Genomic DNA, 14,731 nt, shown 5'->3' with positions numbered 1-14,731 from the left:
TCACCCCCATTCTCGAGCATCCTTGCTGCCTGGCATTCCAGCAAAATGGCTCGGGAGGCGAGGAGGACACTGAGCTCACACTTCTGAAAGTAACAACCTCTTCACCTCCCTTGGCTGGATTGGCTGAGGCAAAATGAGTTTTGTGAAAAGCAGAACTCCCCTGCCAGTCAGACTATCTGACAGGTACCCCACGGTTAGCAAGGATAATTAATGTTTTATATTAGGGGGAGAGGGACAGGACAATGTTCCAATTTAATTACAGAGTAGCACTTGCTTTTTTTTTTTTTGCACCATTGGCATGCTAACTTACCCAAAGTGTGGTCACCAAGTAGTCCTGTCTCTGGGTGGTGTGTCAGACACTAGCTGAATGTCACTTGCGTGTTCTCTGTAGCAGTTTTACAAGTTTTCCGTTCAGTGAAGGACCTATGCACTTTACATTTCCCTACAGGTCTTTCTAAATATATTCTCACTATCTAGTGTCAGTGCTGCAGTTAGGCCTCTTGCTCTCCAGGCACTGAAACCAAAGAGCGTTTCACCTAAGGACAGCTTTAAATGAATGCTCTGAACAATCGTACACTGGGTTCCGTAGTTCTGCCTCAATTATATATGCTTCCCTACACTGAGGATTACCTTTAAACAAAAGTTCAGCAGCTGACAACTAAGTCAAGGAAAGTCATTAGGTTCAGCTTGCAACATTGATGTCATTCCATCCTTTAAGCCTGTGCACTCACATGAAACCTGCTGTACCCCTCAGCAGCTTTGCACTGAACACTAATACAAAGCTCTTTACAGGGCAAATACAGTGGAGCTACACTCCCATTTCAGTGCAAGTGGGATATCCAGCATATCTTTGGAAATCCTAAACATTTTGCATACCAGCATTCAGTTTTCTTTAAAAAACACGGGCTTGCTGAAGGGAACTAGCAGAGCCACCACTACAAAGTATCACCCAAAGTGCAGAGTAAAATGCACTATTGGCTTTGATGGTGATGGAACAGAGTTCGTTCCCTAAATGTGGAGCAATGGTGGGCGTTCCATCATGCACAGGCCTTGCAAACTTTCTTCGTGTTATAAGAGGTATGTTGTAAGATTACTGGCTCTACAGCTATTTTAATAGCAGAACTCTTCATTCTCATGGGTTATGTACAGAATATTGCAAAACAATCATTTAATCTTTGGTTTATACCCACAGACTAGCTAACCCAGAATGCCATGTTCATAACCAGCTCTCGTAGGCCTAGTCTATGCTAAAGGGGAAGTTAACTTAATGCAGCTGGCGTTGCGTATCTTAATTACATAACTGCATCTTAAAATAGCATTTTAGCACTATCCACCCAGAGGGAGGTCAACGGGAGCACACTCTCCCTTCAACTTCCCTTACTCCTTGTGAGGAGCGGGACTACCAGCACTGACAGGAGCTCCCTCTCAGTTTGAATTAGTATTTCTTCAGTATACCCAATAATTTGAATCCTGGAAGATCAACTGTGTTGATCTTCTCTGTAGCAGAGACAAGTGTTGCCATTCAGCCAGGAGGCTGTGTATCAGCAAATGATGTTCCTGCAAAATCCCCAATCCACCCACACTGGAAAAGGTAAAAAGAAAACTTTCCCCACATATGTGTCCTTGCTGTAGCATTCTTGATTCCCCACTCTGCTCTAACACAACTGGGTTAGAAAAAAAAAAAAATCAGAACTGGGCATAGATACACTCTACTAACAGCTGCTGGGAACCGCAAAGGTAAACAACTTGGCACAGCACGCTTGTGGTGCAGCAGGCGTTTGTGGATGAACAACATCATTGCTCCAGGAAAGTGAGCTCCATGACAAATCCTGGAAGGCATTTCTGCTCTGCGCATTTAAAGCAATCACATGATCCGGGTCATAGAACGTCTGTATTTAGTACAAAGGTAAAGAAACAGAAAACATAGAATCCTCCTTGAAAAATGTGTTCATTTTATTTGGAGCAGATCAGCTGGTATTTGCCAGTCCTTCCATGCAGTGAGATTTGTTAATAATAAATACATCTCCTTTCAATGAGGACACGTGCATGTCTCACCTTTCCAACCCGAGAGCTTCTACAGGCTCTCCTGCCTCCTCCCCCAACGAAATACACAATACATTCTTTTGGAAAAACTTCACTATGGACATTGCATTCGGTAAGTTGTATAATCACATTTCTAAGTCCAGTGTTGTGCACAGCTGTCCTGTGCTTCTCTTTGGTTTTGTCATTATTTGTTTAAAATAAAGTGACGGCATCTCTAACACTGCCATATAAAGGCTTTAACACCATATTTAAACCAGGTAACCAGTTTATTTTATGTTCCTAAGGCCATATCTTAGTTCCCATTGCAATAATCCATGGTACACACACACAGTCATGAGGCCATGCAACTCAAGACAGTCAAGGGATGTATTTGACCTGAGAATTTATTTTTGAAATGACAAAAGGATGGATTACCCCTATTCTGCCAATACATTAGGGAAATTGATTTGTTAAATGCCACCACAATAGAATAAGGTACAGTAAAATCTAAACAGTTGTTTTTATTAAACCAAATGCTTTGATGTGCACAATACGTTACCCTAATTCATCAAGACATGCTAAACAAGACATGCCAACGGTCAGATCCACATGTGCTTTCCCTCCACAAACCAAAAGGTGGGTGGGGAAGTGGGTGCAGATAGTGGAATAATTCCCAGGAATGCCAATATGAAATGGAAGGGTACACTGACTACAGAAGAAACAGAAAAATTCAACTGCCTCTTTTCATTCCCTTGTTGGAACTGGGGCTGTTTAACAGATAGTGCACCAACAACTGTGTTAGCAGCTGCAAACTTGGTGTCCTGACCACACAAAGTGAAAGAAGTTGAAAAGTATGGCTTTGTTAACACCTTTTCTGGAATCCCTGACCACACTCCAAGAATTATTTCATAGTCACCTCTACTAAACACAGGCAAAGTAGGGGAATAATGAAGTTCTCCCTTGGCTTTCTAGTGGTTACTCAGTATGAATGTTTTCCAAAACACACTTTTCTCTTGCTCATTAAAAATAAGATTTTCTTATGCTGGCAAATGGTCGACAACAATAAATACAAAAATTTCTCTCTTTCAGGCTATTATACAGAATTTGATTTCTACTCAGGCCCATTCATAGTGACATGTTTTTTTCAATATTTTACAATTAAGAACTAGATTTACAATATGAAAATAAACTATGTTAAGTTTATTTTACAGTGACCCTAGCACCCGTTCCTACCTGCTTTGTGTCGGAAACACAGCTCCTGAGGTGATTCTGAGTTAACTTAAACCCCACAGAAATGCCATTGTAATGGATTTAATTGTCCCCACAAATCCAGGATCAACTCTGGGTTCATAGAAAGGCTATTTTCATGATAGAAAATGCGACACTGGAATAGTTTATTTAGAGACATCAGCAGAGTCTAAGGCTTCAATGCTAGGGTCAAATACATGTAGGCAAGAAGACATCCGGTCTCCAAGGAGTTGTTTCTCTGTGCACTTCCTTAGGGAGTGCTCCTGGCATCAAGGAGAAGGGGGATTATCCATTGTAGATAAGAGATGAGCCATTTGGGCTCTCTGCGCACGGGTGATGTGCTGAGTCATGTGAATCATGCAGTCCAGGGCCACCTCAGGGTTTGCTTGAACCAAACTGCAGTGGATACAAGAAGGAAAGGAAGGTGGCACCATTCCATTTCTAGCAGAGAGCCAGGCCCTGTACAGCTTCTGCTCTAAAGGTATGTCTAGACTACATGCCTCTGGCGACAGAGGCATGTAGATTAGGCTACCAGACATAGGAAAATGAAGCGGCGATTTAAATAATCGCCACTTCATTTAAATTTACATGGCTGCCGCGCTGGGATGAGGCATATCTGGGTGGTCGACAAATACCTTTGATGTCGGCAGGGGAGCGTCCAGACTATCGCGCTGAGCCGACAAACAGCTGATCAGCTGTTTGTCGGCTTAGCGCAGCAGCCATGTAAATTTAAATGAAGCCGCGATTATTTAAATCGCCGCTTCATTTTACTATGTCCGGTAGCCTAATCTACATGCCTCTGTCGCCAGAGGCATGTCGTCTAGACGTACTCTAAGAGTCTTCCAAGACCTGTCCTGTGCCTCCTGCATACTGTGACCTGATGAACTGATCTCTTGTGGATTATTTATATCCCTTAGACCAGGGCTACTCAACATGAGGCCTATGGGCTGCATGCGGCCTGCAGTGCGGTTTGGGTTTATGTGCACATGGCCCGCAAGTGGAATCCTTTAAACATGGCCTCTACCGGGAACACGCTGCACAACAGCGAGGTGCTTCCCAGGCGGGATGAGCATTGAAAGACACAAGCAGACAGGCTGGCTGGAACAGACGGGTACAGGGTGTCAGCATTTCTAGCCCCCTGGCAGGAGGTGCCAGGAACGACGGGGCACTGAGAGAAGTTCTGGCTGCTTAGCCTTGTGGGCAGAGCCTGAGAGGTGCTGACTGGCTCACACTGGCCACATCTGGGTTTGGCGCCATGGCTTAAGGCTTAATCTTTGTATTCATGCCAGACAGTGTGAAAGAAGCTATTTGCATATATATTTGCATGTACATGCAACCACACTTAGGTTGTGGCCCTTGGTATGTGCTGTGAGTATCACTGTGGCCCCCAGGGCTTCTGAATTGGAGTAGCTCTGCCTTAGACGCAAGGCTTCTCGGCCCCGTTTAACTGAGCTGCACCTAACTTCCCCTCCTGCAAGAGGTAAGAGCACCCCATTTACTCACCTTCGGATATGTCTGAGGGCATAATCCCGTTTCAAGTATTTAATGTTTTCTCGAATGGCTGATTGGGAACCCTCCTCCTTTTGCCATTGTTTCTCCAGCCATTTCGCCACCACCTGGTTATTGTCCCAGAGATAGCCCTAAAGAAAACAAGAGCATCCTGGCATACTCCTGGGGCAGGATCATACAATGTCATCTAACCCATCTTTTCAGTGCAGGATTACTCCCCACTGTACTGTCAAATCCAGTTTTAGAATATTCTGGAACAGAGAGCCCTTCCCTGGGACACAGTTCCTCATATCAACAGATCTTACCTTCACATATATCTTTTAAAGCCAGCACAGATCCAGAAAGATGAAGTAGTTATTCAAACAATGCAATGCCATTTGCATAGTGTGTGAATATGCAACATATTATTTGCATAATTTAACTCCCTCTCCAAAGATTTCCTGCCTTCTCCCCATCTCTGCCTCTTGCCCCAGGATTAATGTCCCTTTAGGTTTTTCCTTCTTACTTTTCATATCCCCACCCAGACATCTAGGATCTTCCCCTCTTAGATATATTAGTTTGCAGTTTTTCCAGCTGATTCTTTCTTCCTTTCCCCACTTTTCCTATTCTTTCAATGGTTCTGTAACCCTTCTCTCTATCCTTCCTGGTATTTGCAACTCTGAATTTCATGAACATGCTCTACGTTCCTTCCTCCCCAATCATGAAGGAAAATGCTAAACCAAACTAAACACAGATGATCCTAGACGTACATCACTAGACCCCTGCCTCAACTTCATAGATTGCACTTTGCTGTGGGTCAGGCACAGAGTTGCAGCCTATGTGACAGTGTTTGTAGCAAAAGCCAAATGAATTCAACTGTGGGAGTAAAACTTCACGAGTTTGTAATCAGCTGCTTTACTCCAAACTGAGCAACCTTGATCCTTACATTGAGTGTCTCTCACATTCCCTTCATCTACTAATTCCATCATTTCATCAAGATGCTTCAGTTTATTTCATTAAATGTATTCTGAAGATTCATGTAGCTTTCTACTTAGAGTTTGGTGTTTCCCTGGACTGTTGTTAGTTCTATTTCTCTGGTTCCATTATTTTACTAGGGACAGAAATTAGACTTACAGGGTACTAACAGCCACAGTCCCCAAGAAATTTATAAACTCTTAAATCACGATTTAGGATTTTTATTTAAAGAGAAATAAAAACCCAACACATTTATAAAAGCCTGGAAGTACAGGTGTGCAATCTCTTCTCTCTCTGCCTAAGACATTCTGCTTCAAGATAGAGAGATCAACCATGGTTTTTTTTTTATGGTGTTTTAAGTTGGATAATCATTCACCTTTGAAGAGACAGTGCTTGATTTCAGCGGCCACTCACCACAGCAGGAACCTTAAGGCTCATGCTATGGAACAGCAAACCCAATTGCATTTTTTCAATCAAACTCAGGAATTAAATGGAGTGTGCGCACACAGCAATTGTGAGAGGCAGAGGAGGTGAAGAGTATTGCAGGCTGTCACTGGACAGTACAGACTACACTCAGGAAACAGACTGCAAACTAGTAGCATGAGAACCTGAAATAGCCAAGATGAAGACATACCTTCACAGCTCCTTCTGTCTCCATGAACCAGCGGCGCAGCATGGACTGGATGTGGATGTTACTGAGCTCACGGTCTGCATTCCGAATCTCCACTTTCACCACCTCCTCCAAGAGGAGACGCCACAGACGCCAGTACAAGAACGTGCGGGCACTCTTCCACTCAATGATATCCTGAGGTAACAGAGGGAAGAAAGTTCAAATTCAGGCTTGCACAGGAAATGCTTTGGGGATGGCAGAGAGGTGAAAAAAAGCTGAAGTTCAGTGTGTGGGAACACTCCATTTGACAAAGTATTGGGGAGGGACAGAGGTAACCTTGCAATTAGGGGGCTGGAGCACATGACTTGCTAGGAAAGACAGCTATTTGGGCTTGTTTAGTCTGCAAAGACAAGAGTGAGGGGGGATTTGAGAGCAGCCTTCAACTATCTGAAGGTATTTCCAAAAAAGGAGGGTAAAAGGCTGTTCTCAGTGGTGGCAGATGACAGAACAAGGAGCAATGGTCTCACGCTGCAGTGGGGTTGGATATTAGGAAGAACTATTTCCCTAGGAGGGTGGGGAAGCACTGGGATGGGTTCCTAGGGAGGGGGTGGAATCTCCATCGCTAGAGGTTTTTATGTCTCAGCTTGACAAAGCCCTGGCTGGGATGGTTGAGCTGGGGTTGGTCCTGTTTTTGGCAAGGGGCTGGGCTCCATGACCTCCTGAGGTCTCTTCCAGCCCTAGAATTCTATGAATCTGCATCTCCAGAGAGATTCCCCATTTTGACTTTCCTCTGCTCACCGTCGAGGTGCCCTTCCAAGGGACAGCAGCAGAATCAGAGTCGGCTTTTCAAACCCTACCGCGGCAGCAAGACTACCTCCAGCAGCCCCATGCAACTCTGACCAGAATTCCCTTCCATACAGCATTGCGCTCTAATGGAGCCAGATGCTGGAGCAACGGGATTCTAAGTGGGTGCAGCGGGGTTCATTCCTGCACTACCAGGTGCAGGGACTGGGACTTCACACTGTTCTCTATTGTAATGGGATTTTTTTCTTTCAAAGATGCCCTGACCAGGTTCTCTCAAGGCAAGTCACCAGGATTGTTAAGGGGGGCGGCAGGGGGGAAGTATCAAAACAAAACAAAGCACTTAACTGTAATCACACCCTTCTCCTGCATCCTTCCTGGTGTGTCATGAAGGTCAGCAAACTGTACCGCCACCTGGTGGAAGATAGGCAACAGCAGCTCTTCCCGAGCTTTCAGCTGCTTCTCCAGCTCTCTCTGATCCTCTTTGGGGAGTCCTGGGGTGTCTGTTAATACAGGAAACAAAAGCACCTGTTAGTCTGGATTTAGGTTCAGCTACCCGCAAGCCAGGCAGCAAGAGAAGCAGCAAATCTTAAATTATACACCAAGAAGAAAGGGTTAAAAAGATTCTCTTTAAAACCCAACAAAAACCTATGGGCTTCACAACTACTGCCCTTACATGGGAGTCTAGAGTTTATACATGGCCACAAATGTGCATGGCATGCTACAGAAACAATGAGGCACTGTTTCTGCCCCGAGCAACACAAGAACAGCCAGACTGGGTCAGATCAAAGGTCCACCTAGCTAGTGGTCCTGCCCTCTCACAGTGGCCCACGTGAGGTGCCCCAAAGGGAGGGAACAGAACAAGTAACCATCAAGTGAACCCACCAGTCACCCATTCCCAGCTTCTGGCAAACAGAGGCTAGGGACACCATTCCTACCCATCCTGGCTAATAGCCATTGATGGACCCATCTTCTGTGAAATTATCTAGTTTTCTTGAACCCTGTTAAAATCCTGGTCTTCACAACATCCTCTCGCAAGGAGTTCCACAGGTTGACAGCATGCTGCGTGAAGAAACGCTGCCTTTTGTTTTAAACCTACTACCTATTAAGGAATTTCCAAGCTAAAGCTATGTCTGAACAGATTGTGCTAGGGCCTGTGTTTTACAAACCACACTTTCATACTTTCCTAGGGATTTAGAAACAAGTCACTTAGAAGAAATACGACTCAGTGCTGATGTTTGCTCAATGAGCGCACATGTGAATGGTGTGAAGAGGCCCAAAGAACACAGACAATGCACTACAGACATCACATCCCTGTAGACAGATTATTATTAATTTATATTCAAATAGCACCACACAGTCCCAATCAACTTAGGCACTATCCAAATATTCACTGTTAAAAAGAGATCTCCACTGGCACGTAAAGAGGATTTCCTAGATGGTCAGCAGAATCATTATTTATCCATCTTCAGAGTTTATTCCTCATGCTTTAATCTAGCCATGCAAACCGAAACAAAAGGGAAAAGGAAACAATTTATCTTACCCAGCTGTTCAACAAGTCTGATACAGACTGAATCAATTCTTCTCATGGTCTTTATCAAATCCTTCCTCCTGAATTTAATTTCTACTGTTCCTTCAGCTTCTAAAATGCCTCCCCTAGAAAGCATGGAAGGTTGTAATGTCACGTTTGGTATGGTGGAGAGGTTTTACTGGGGTGACTTTCCAGTTTTTACATTATTTGCAGTAGAGATTTTGTTCTTGTTATAAAACAGTATGTTTAAAATGGAGGATTAAGAACAAGGAATTAAGAAATCTGCTAGGGTTTCCCTTCCCAAATCAGTGAGAAGTCTGTAGTTTACTTGCAAAAGTTATCACCAAATACTGGCGACAAGAAGAGGAAGGATGTTAAAAACAATACATTTATTCAATCCAGCAACCTGTTTTGTTGGAGGATCAATGTTACGTAAAATATCCAGCAAGTTGTGCTGTGGGAACCCAACAATTTTTAGCTGGTGGCTCATGACTTCGGTAGGATAACAAATATCAAGTGTTAACGAGACCCCAGCAAGTGAGTCTACCAACTCATAAAAAGGCACCACCTAACCAACAGGCTCATGTTTACTCTGTAATATGCTCCCACAATTTTTTGGTGTCACTTAGTTTTCTCCTCCATCCCCTGCGTGCAAGGATGAAGCAGTTAAGAGAATATCACACAAGGGCCCAGGTCCAGGCAGAATATATGCCTTTTACAAGCATAGGAAGATGAAGGTCACCTTTTCATAGACTCACCAAATCCAAGACCAGAGCCAGTGTCACCCAACCTCCTGTGCAATGCAAGGCAGAGGACTGCCCACAAAAATTCCTAATGAAGAACCTTCTGAACAACATCCAAACAGGATTTTAAAAAGTTTCAGGGGTGGAGAATGTACCATGACCCTTTGTAAAACTGTTCCAAAGATTATTTACTCTCACTGTTAAAAATTTACACCTTGTTTCTAGCCTGAATTTGTCTAGCTTCAGCTTCTAGCCACTGGTTCACATTCTACCTTTCTCTGCTTGACTGAGGAGCCCATTATTAAATATTTATCCCCCACATAGATATTTATAGGCTGTAATCAAAGTGACCAGTTCTATAAGGCAGGTTTTCTAATCCTTTACCATTGTGGATGGCTCTTCTCTGAACCTTATCCAGTTTATCAACATACTCCTTAAACGACAGACACCAGAACTGGACATAACGTTCCAGCACCTGTTACATCAGTGCAAAATGCAGAGCTAAAATAACTCTCCTACCTCTTGCGATTCCCCTGCTTATGCAGCCCTTCTGCCACTGGAACATCTCACTGTAAGTTCATATTCAGTTTATTACCTGCTACCGCCCTTGAATTTTTATCAGTCATTGCTTCCCCAAGATAAAATCCTCTACCTTGTATGGCAGGGACGGGGGAAAATCTTTTTTGGATTGGGGTCACTGACCCACAGAAAAATCAGTCACAGGCTACACACAAATGAGAAAGAAAAAAGAACCTCCCCTGAGAGACACACACTCCCCACCTTCCCCCTTGCACAACAAAGCCTCGTCGATTTTATGTGCTCCAGCCCCCAGTGAGGCCGTGGGGGACTGGGACAGCAGCACAGGCTTCCCAATGCTGAGGGGGGCAGATCCAGGCAAGCCAGGGGCCACATCCAGTCCCCTGATTTGAGGATGCTCACTCCTGCTGTATGGGCCTGCATGCTTTGTACCCAGATGTATACAGTATTAAAACATGTCTGCTTGCTCCCAGTTTACCAAGCAATCTAGATCGCTCTGATTGTTTTGGGCTCATCATCCTTGTGTAGCCATCACAAAATATGAGGGGACTGGCTAGACACACAAGCCAAAGGCTATAGAAAATGCCTTGAACAGAGAGTAACATGAAATGTAACAGCAGACTCCAATGTCCCCCTCTCTCCCTCCCCCAAGAACAATATTGCCTACCTGCTCTCCTTGTCTGCATAAAGCTCCATGTACACAGGGTTGATTGTTGGATCAATTACTACCCAGGATCCTCCTCTTAGCTCCGCATTTGGGGGGATGTAGACAAGAACCGGCTGTTTATACTGCCTGAGGCTATCAACAATGTATGCCCCAAATTTCAGTACTTGATCGTACATGTCTGAAAACCAAGACCTCCCTGTTAGCCATCATTTCTGGTAACTCCTGCTCTGTGCGGCTACAGGTACAAGACGTGGGTTGGGTGACATGCCAGAAAGCAGTGTCAGGATGACTATTCACTCCCTACCCTGCTTCTGGATTCTTGCACTCACCCCCACTCTAATGTGCCCACCCTGCAGCTGTTCCAGTTGAAGACGCCTAGCAGTCTTACTTATGCAATCCCACAGCACTTCCCTCCACAGTAAAGTGAACCAAATACACACACACACACACACACACACCCTGACCTGCAACATAACACTTCTGGAGCCCTCCCACCCAATCTGGTCACCAGTCTCTGCAGCAGCAGCGCATGGCAGCTACCGCAAGAGGGGAACTCCTCAGAGCCGTGTCATGCAGAACATGCTGACAGCAGGACATTGTTCCCAGGGGAATGGCTCTGTCCAGGATCCCCATACTCCACGCAGGGACACATGGAGTCACAACCCAGGTTTGCCTACATCCCGGCTCTCCTCCATGTCTCCTGGTCAGGTGAAAGCTCAACTCACCTTTCATGCCACCCGAGAATCCCCTCCAGTTTGCAAAGATCAAGAGAGGGAGCCGCTCGCGGTTGAAGTCTTGTATGGCCTGGGCAGTTTTGAAAGCTGAATCTGGGAACCACACCTGCCCAGCCTGCTGGACGATCTGAAAGAGCCAGCAGGAGTGTTCCATTGGGAGATTCCATTGGCAAACAAGGTGGGTAGGTCAACACTGGATGGAGGTTGGAAGGCTTAAAACCAATGAAGCGACTGCAGGTAGCTGATTCCACCAGCCTGACGGCGGAGGAACCCAGAGCCATATGAAAAGGTCACCCAGAGCAGGATTCTCTTCTGGCTTTACTATATGAAGCTCTGTGAGCACATGCACAGTGGCCATCCTCGATGGTTTCTCCACATACCTTTGCTTCTGAATCCAGGTTGGCGGGGTCAGCAGGAATTGCCATCTCCACTGTCCGGGTCTCCACAGCTATCACACCAATGGGGATCCCACCTAATCTGCAGAGGGCCAGGACCAGGTCAGTTTCCAAAGCAGAGATGAATTGCCACGTTTCTCTCACTTGGAGACCTGCTTTTCCCACTGCTCAGTGGAGGGGGAATGCCACAGAACCCATTCGTAGGATGACTCTTCCCCCCAGGAGTGCTGAGTTGAACATCAGCTATCTTTTACAGACAGCTTCTTGTCTACTCCTGCCCAATCTGCCACTCAGACAAGTGCACAGACTTGAGTGGGATTCTGCACGTCAAGGCAAAAAACAGCTCTTTGTGAATACACAGTTCACAGCTGGTTTAGGGAAGGGCCACACCTGGATGTTACCTTGCTCGGCCAACGACAACTGTTTGTGCCCAGGGCTGCATGATCTCCATGAAAGTGCCATGATCAAAGAAGCCACTCTGCCAGGTTCCCTTAACAGCTGTGCAAGCCAACAGAAAGCATAACTGTAAGGCTATTTCACTACTTCTCAATAAGCTCCCAGTGCACATATTACCCCAAATAGCAGTGAAATTCTGCACATGCAGGACCAGAAGGATTTTACAGGAACCAATACACATAGGATGGGGAGCCAGCAAAAGAATATCTGCCGAAGGTCTAGATTAGAACACCATTACTTACTTGGGTGTGGTCTTCCTGCCAGCATCCATCTGGGATTGTAGGGGGCTTTGGAAGGGACAAATTCAATTTCTCTTTCAATTGGATCACATGTAGGAGTAACAGGCACTGGGCTACGACTGTCCTATAACAAGAGAAATCTCTAACACATTTTTACCATAACAGCACTACAAAAATCCATTGGACAATATTTGTTCCCTCTGTACCCTTAATACTACTTAGGCTATTGCAGAAAAGGCATTAATCCAAACTCATTTCCTTACATATAATTATTCTTTCTTATGGACAACATTTTACATTGCTTTCTACTAGTGCATTAGATGGTGGCCAAAACGCCTTCAAAACAGCAACTACAGAAGTAATATCTGCACATGGAATGGATTATTAAAAAAAACCCCAAAACCAGTTGTGTCTTTGGGGTGTTCTTAAAATCAAGGTATTATGTTAAACAAAATGTCACAGCCAACACACTGCTGTCTAGTTAGGACTACTTACCTTTGGCATATATGAAAGCCACTGTAAGATGGTGTAGACACCCTCAAAGTCATCTGGGACAGTCACATGGGAAACTCCATTATTATGCATGATCTGAACACCACCCAGCTGGTTATTGGATGTGTAGACTTCACGCCCCAGGACCTAAGTCAAGGTATAAATAGGAAAAAAAAATCCATTACCCCAAGAATAAACTAACTGTAGATCTTACGCACACACAAATTTGTGCTTGTTTAGTTAAAACCAAGCTTCAATATAGACACATTTATTTTTGTTTAAGAAGTGGCTTAGTTTAGTGTAAACCAAATCTTGACTGATTCAAGCTAAACTTTGGTTTTACAAAGTAAGACTGTCCACACTGTCTTTTGTATTGGTCTGACTAAATGGGTTTAAAAAAATATCACTTCTTAAATTAAACCAGAGTAACTCTAAAAGTTGAAAAGGCCATACACATGCCACAGTGACCCAGCTGACTGACCAAAACAGTATGATTACCTGCTCTGCTAATGACTTGCTTGGTGATGTTACCAACCTCCCTGTCTCAGGAAACACAGGGGAGTGGTATACGTATTAATGTTTGCAGAGACCTTCAAATGCTGTGAATTATGTGTGACCCCCTCCCCCTCACCTGTCTCTTCTACACCTATTCTGTGAGTAAATCATCTGGTTTGAAAACCTATCATGTACAGAGCACTGTGGATTGTGTGTGAAATGTTAAATATCCATTAAGGAATTCTGCAAATGGGAGATCATGAATGTTTCTGGTTGCTACAAAGAAGGGTGATGACTCATCACAGAAAAAGGACAATTTTCAGGGGAAAAATCAAGACCTTATTACCTTATTCAAAGCACTGGCTCCAGTGAGGATGATGTGGGAGTTCTCCACCTGTATAACTCGTTGCCCTAGCCTCACCAGATACGCACCAATTCCAATGGCACGACATGTCACCTATGACAGACATGCAAGGACAAGAATTGCTCAGAGAAAAAGGGCTACAGAATCATCATAAAGCATCAGCAGAATTCAACATTCTTTTCTACCAGCCTGGAAGACAGCTAATGGGATGGCAGTGATTAGTCTGCCACAGCTACACTGATACATCATTACCACAAATCCACATGTCCCAGTGAAGAATGTGCTTTGGCATTGCATATCATCAGCTTGTTGTTTCTCTCTGGTTTCAAGCTGCCAGCCCATAGCAGGTAGTTCTGCTCAATAGTCTATCGCATGTAGCGTACCGCTGGTGCTTTGCACCAGGAAATAAACCCTATGCGTTTCACAGCGTTAGTACATTTCATCTGAACATCAACAGTGAAGCTTGTTCAACAGGACTGCACAAATATCTGGCTCCACTTTGCTTGGCCAAATCTCAGCTCTCTCATCCTGCATGGCTCTAAAAGCAAACCTTCCTGGCAGGAGGGCCCTGCCACATTACGGTCCACTTTGATCAACTTATAATGACACTCGTGATTTTTAATCAGCTACTTAAGTCTGAAATGTCATGGTGTTTTAACTGTAGGTGGTCCTGTCCCAAAAAGGAGTTGTAGGGGGAAGGGAATTGTCAACATAAAAACAGCCAGGGTGCATCAGACCGAAGGTCCATCTAGCCCAGTGTCTTGTCTTCTGACAGTGGCCAATGCCAGGTGCCCCAGAGGGAGTGAAAAGAACAGAGTCATCAAGTGATCCCTCCCCTGTTGCCCATTCCCAGCCTCTGACAAACAGAGGCTTGGGATACCATCCCTACCCATCCTGGCTAATAGCCATTGATGGACCTAACCTCCATGAATAT

General features: G+C 44.7%; 1 protein-coding gene across 11 annotated transcripts in view; it reads right to left on the bottom strand.

Annotated features, from left to right (window-relative positions):
- Positions 1-1,932: 1,932 nt before the first annotated feature.
- Positions 1,933-14,731, bottom strand: part of ACACB (acetyl-CoA carboxylase beta) — a 79,653-nt gene continuing 66,854 nt past the window's right edge. For 10 of the 11 annotated variants that reach the window (XM_075898798.1, XM_075898797.1, XM_075898800.1 and 7 more), the window contains 12 exons: positions 13,780-13,890; positions 12,942-13,085; positions 12,450-12,570; positions 12,153-12,249; positions 11,737-11,833; positions 11,348-11,483; positions 10,623-10,800; positions 8,688-8,800; positions 7,493-7,647; positions 6,368-6,538; positions 4,774-4,910; positions 1,933-3,666 (listed from right to left, as the gene is read on the bottom strand). In XM_075898798.1, coding sequence (XP_075754913.1) covers positions 3,540-3,666; positions 4,774-4,910; positions 6,368-6,538; positions 7,493-7,647; positions 8,688-8,800; positions 10,623-10,800; positions 11,348-11,483; positions 11,737-11,833; positions 12,153-12,249; positions 12,450-12,570; positions 12,942-13,085; positions 13,780-13,890 — 1,587 coding nt within the window. In that variant the 3' untranslated portion in view covers positions 1,933-3,539. Of the gene's footprint in view, positions 3,667-4,773; positions 4,911-6,367; positions 6,539-7,492; positions 7,648-8,687; positions 8,801-10,622; positions 10,801-11,347; positions 11,484-11,736; positions 11,834-12,141; positions 12,250-12,449; positions 12,571-12,941; positions 13,086-13,779; positions 13,891-14,731 lie in introns of those variants that run through there. The other variant, XR_012896030.1, reaches the window with a different exon arrangement.

Source organism: Pelodiscus sinensis, chromosome 15 (assembly GCF_049634645.1).
Source record: "Pelodiscus sinensis isolate JC-2024 chromosome 15, ASM4963464v1, whole genome shotgun sequence".
Lineage (NCBI taxonomy): Eukaryota > Metazoa > Chordata > Testudines > Trionychidae > Pelodiscus > Pelodiscus sinensis.
This window is presented reverse-complemented; position numbering and strand designations above follow the sequence as displayed.